The sequence below is a fragment of the Pyrus communis genome, chromosome 5 (genome assembly GCF_963583255.1).
Source record: "Pyrus communis chromosome 5, drPyrComm1.1, whole genome shotgun sequence".
NCBI lineage: Eukaryota > Viridiplantae > Streptophyta > Magnoliopsida > Rosales > Rosaceae > Pyrus > Pyrus communis.
The window spans coordinates 7,818,232-7,822,333 of record NC_084807.1 but is presented as its reverse complement, the minus strand read 5'-3'; the positions used below and the strand labels follow the sequence as shown (position 1 = coordinate 7,822,333).

At 32.8% G+C, this 4,102-nt stretch overlaps 1 protein-coding gene across 1 annotated transcript; it reads right to left on the bottom strand.

Moving 5' to 3' along the window:
• Nucleotides 1-1,254: 1,254 nt before the first annotated feature.
• LOC137734229 (ethylene-responsive transcription factor 2-like) lies at nucleotides 1,255-1,968 on the bottom strand. The gene has a single exon (XM_068473528.1). It carries the CDS (start codon nucleotides 1,966-1,968, stop codon nucleotides 1,255-1,257), a length of 714 nt encoding a protein of 237 aa, XP_068329629.1.
• Between the last annotated feature and the right edge of the window lie 2,134 nt (nucleotides 1,969-4,102).

The window sequence follows — 4,102 nt, the reverse complement described above, 5'->3', positions numbered from 1 at the left end:
TAAATCAATTACTAATTTTTATTATAAAATAACTTACATGTAATTCATTAATATATTAATGTTAGGGACTTTGATCAAAATCTAAAAACTAATAAGGTCTTAGTCAATAAACATTAGAAACTAGGGACTAGATACCAATTTTCCTATTTTATATTGACCATAAGTGGATAGCCATTAATTAGTAATATTTACAAATACTCACCTTTGAATGTTTATAGTTGCTTCTATAACCTTACTTGGAGAACCCAACGAAACAAAACCTAAGCAATGCAAAAAAAAGTTGCAACTTTTGTGAATCCTTGATATTAATGCCACGAAATATCGAAAGAGATAAAGCTTGGTCAAAGTGAAAAAGAGGACAATGTGCTTATGTCAACTGTAGCATATCGTCGAAGGCTCTCCCGGATGACAGTAAGTTTTAATTTAATATGAGTAAATGATCTCACAACGATTTACTACTTGTTGAGAAGGTACAGAACTTTCTCAGGGGACAATTATCTTTTAGATTTCTCTACATATTAGCAACATGTGGGTGTTCAATTTGGTGATAGGACTTCGGATAGAAATGCGTTGAGGCGATTGGCATAGATTTGTTAGCTAGAGGAATTGTTACAAAATTTAATGTATAATTAACTGATATACGAAATTGAAGCTCTCAAGTAGATAAAAGTGTCTCTTACATCCTTGCTTGCGAGGTTCTGAGATTCCCATTTTATCACTTGAAAAAAAAATATATACAAGTAATTGATGGAGCTTTGTGATTATTTACTGTAATGTACGAATATATAATGCAATACGGGGTATTTGAATTCTTTAATGTACGACTTCAAACATCGGATAATGAATTTTGTATTCTCAATATATGCATGTGCTATTTTCGTTTTTAGAATTGTCCTATTCTTTTGCTCTTGTAAATAATTGAGAAGAACCTGAAAGGGTTATACAATTGTAAGATTGTTGTTCCACCTTATAAGAATTCACAATATGGGAAGTAGTCCAATTCATTATAAACACATATGATGTTTATTGTTTTATTTTTTTGATGTAGGATTCATACTTTCGACGGGTTAGATAAAACCACACAATAAGTTAACAACAATTTGATATTAAACCTAAAACTTTTTCCAACAAGTAAAAGAATACACACTTGTAGTGTTAGTGATGTACAAGATTGTTTATCACACAACTACAAAGGAAAAAAGGGAGAGAACAATCTCCATTATTTTTTTTTAACAAACGATATTATCTGCTTTCTTAAATGGCAAACAGATCGTCAAATGTATACAACTCGTTAAGCAATAGATGGCTACCAAATGAGAAAGAGTTAAGTTGAAGCTGTTCATCTGCAACTTGCAATTTGGCTTTAGCCGCAGAGCTAACTACATTCCTTCTCCGCTTAAGCATTGGTGAGCCGCTACCATCAGAAGATGAGACCGATGAAGATAATGGCTCCGGAGAGCAACGTTTAGGAGCGACACGACCCGGCTCCGAATCATGTGTGCCAATGAGGTGAGGGAAATTAAGCTTAGCCTTGGAGCCACGCATTTTAAAAGCGGCTCGGTCATAAGCCAAGCCAGCATCCTCAGCTGTCTCGTAGGTTCCGAGCCAGATTCTCGCCCCGTTCTTCTTTGGGTCTCTTATCTCCGCTGCGTACTTCCCCCATGGTCGTCGCCTGACACCCCTAAAATGGCGCCCGCAGAACGGTGATTGAACAGCCCCCGCCGCCAACTCGAACTTATTTGATGTCTCCAAAGCATGGTTCATTACTCCCATTGTGTTACCCGAGCCCTCCACAACAAAATGAGCACTGCTAGAGCTCGAAGTACTTGGAGAATTATGCAAAGGTGCATCAAGCTGAGCTGCATTGGCCAAAAATGTTTCCTGTGTTTCCAAATCATCGTGCAGCAGATGTTGACGAATCGACTCCAAGAAAGCCCAGTTGGAACTTGAGAAGCTTTCTGTTGACATAGGTGATCCTTTGACGAATTGAAATGACGATGGTGGTGAGTGTGATATGTAAATCTGATGGCTTTTGGAGTTGTGATATATCGCCTTATCAGGGTTTCTATATATATACAGGGAGATGTGGGACTTATCCTTTTGCTCGTAAAGTATTATTATATTGAATGGGGTTGCTTCCATGAAGCCTCACTGGTTTCCATTGTTGCGATCACATGTTTTAAATGCTTCAAATAAGGTTTACTTTATTCATTTGTTTGTCTAAATTTTGCTTTGGTTGGTTAGTGGGTTTCAAAAATATAATTGAATAATATCGAGATGCCAAAGTGTTAGCATAATAACAAGAACTGATGCAATGCGTTCTTTGATCACATCTACAAATTACGATTAAATAAACAAATTGTCTGATTTCATGGCGTAACTCAACATGTTACTCATAGATAAACTCATATACCTGTTTTTTTGGCATGTTTACTTAACAGAATCGGAGAGCTTAAAAAAGAGAAAGAAAGGGAATCAAATTACCTAATCTTCCATATTCGATTCAATTCCTTATTTTAGGGTATTTGATTACAAATTTTAAGAAAAAAACTTGTATTTTTTTTATTAATGTAATAATGTATTTCTATGTATGTTATTATATTTTTAAATTAAAAATAAAATTTGTAGTTATTTATATTAATGAGATTTTAAATAAAACCTATAATTTATGTGATTAAAAATATTAAAGATAAATTATGGTCTCCAATATATTGTGTGTGTGTGTGTGTGTGTGTGTACACATGGGTACGTTTATCAGAAATAACCAAAAAATTATTGTACCAAAACATGAGTACATTTTTCAAAAACACAAAAAAGAGAAGATATTAGGCTTAATAACATTATTAAATATCTTCTATTAAACTTGACATGAATACATTTTTAAATCAACAAAATAGAATGTACCCATATAAGTTTAAAAAATTGATTAGAAAAAAATTGAATGAATTTTATATAAAAAAAAGGGTACATTTTATATTAAAAGGGGTACATTTTACACATAACTAATTCGTATATTTAAGAATATGTACATTTACGATTATTAAAAATTGAAAAATTATACGAATGGGGACATATAAATTAATGGGTACAAACTTATTCTAATTTTATTTTTCATATTTTGGAAATATTTTGAATTGAAAATTATTAAGAGTTTAATAAGGGTGTGAGTATTAAAACCCTAAATCAATTACTAATTTTTATATTAAAAAATTATGTAACTGACATGTAATTCACTAATACATTAATGCTAGGGACTTTGATCAAAATCTAAAAACTGATAAGATATCAGTCAATACATGTTGGAATGTAGGGACAAGATATACTAATTTTTCCTTCAATAAATGCATAAAACTCAAGAATCAAAATAATTCTATTTTTTATTCCTTATAAGTAAATATTGCGTGAGTGTGATAATTAGAAACCTATCATGGTAAAAGACCACCAAAACAATGGTATGAGCCTTACTTACGAACATGCATATTGGTTTATAAGAAGTTGGGTTACCCACAATTAGATATAGGTGGAACCTCAACATTTTTCTAGTATAAGAGCAGGGTGGTTCACATGTGAATCTAAACGCCCGCGCATAATCTATGCCACTCAATATGTCTTGTCCACGTGCTTGACTTGAGTGTTATTATACGTGATGGGGAGTGTAATTATGTGAGTTTTGTCCCACATAAGAAAGTTAAGAAACCTTACAAGACATTATCCATGCAAACATGTACATTGTCTCATGTTTCAATTTCTTAATGAAGGGACAAAAATGTATCAATAACATGCCGACACGTGTATAAAGAACGTGTATCTCAAGTGGTTAAAATATTCACCCGAACTACAAGCTAGATTTGGTTCTCCTTTTTTCAGTATCTACGTATGCAATGGGCTTATAGCTCAAGTCATTGTTAGTGGCATAACTTTATAAGTGTAACAATACTTTTCTGAGATTACATGTGGCACTTCATTAATCAACAACCAATTCATGTAAGTGGGGTATAGAAGAGCACCTTTAATGGGAGATGCAAAATGACTTCAATTATTTATTTTACAAATTTATTAACTGGCTGGAAAGTCTTTCAATGAGTGATTTAAACTATCCATC

Excerpts from the sequence above, each read along its gene's own strand:
- LOC137734229 (XM_068473528.1), bottom strand. The coding sequence starts at position 1,968 with ATGTCAACAGAAAGCTTCTCAAGTTCCAACTGGGCTTTCTTGGAGTCG.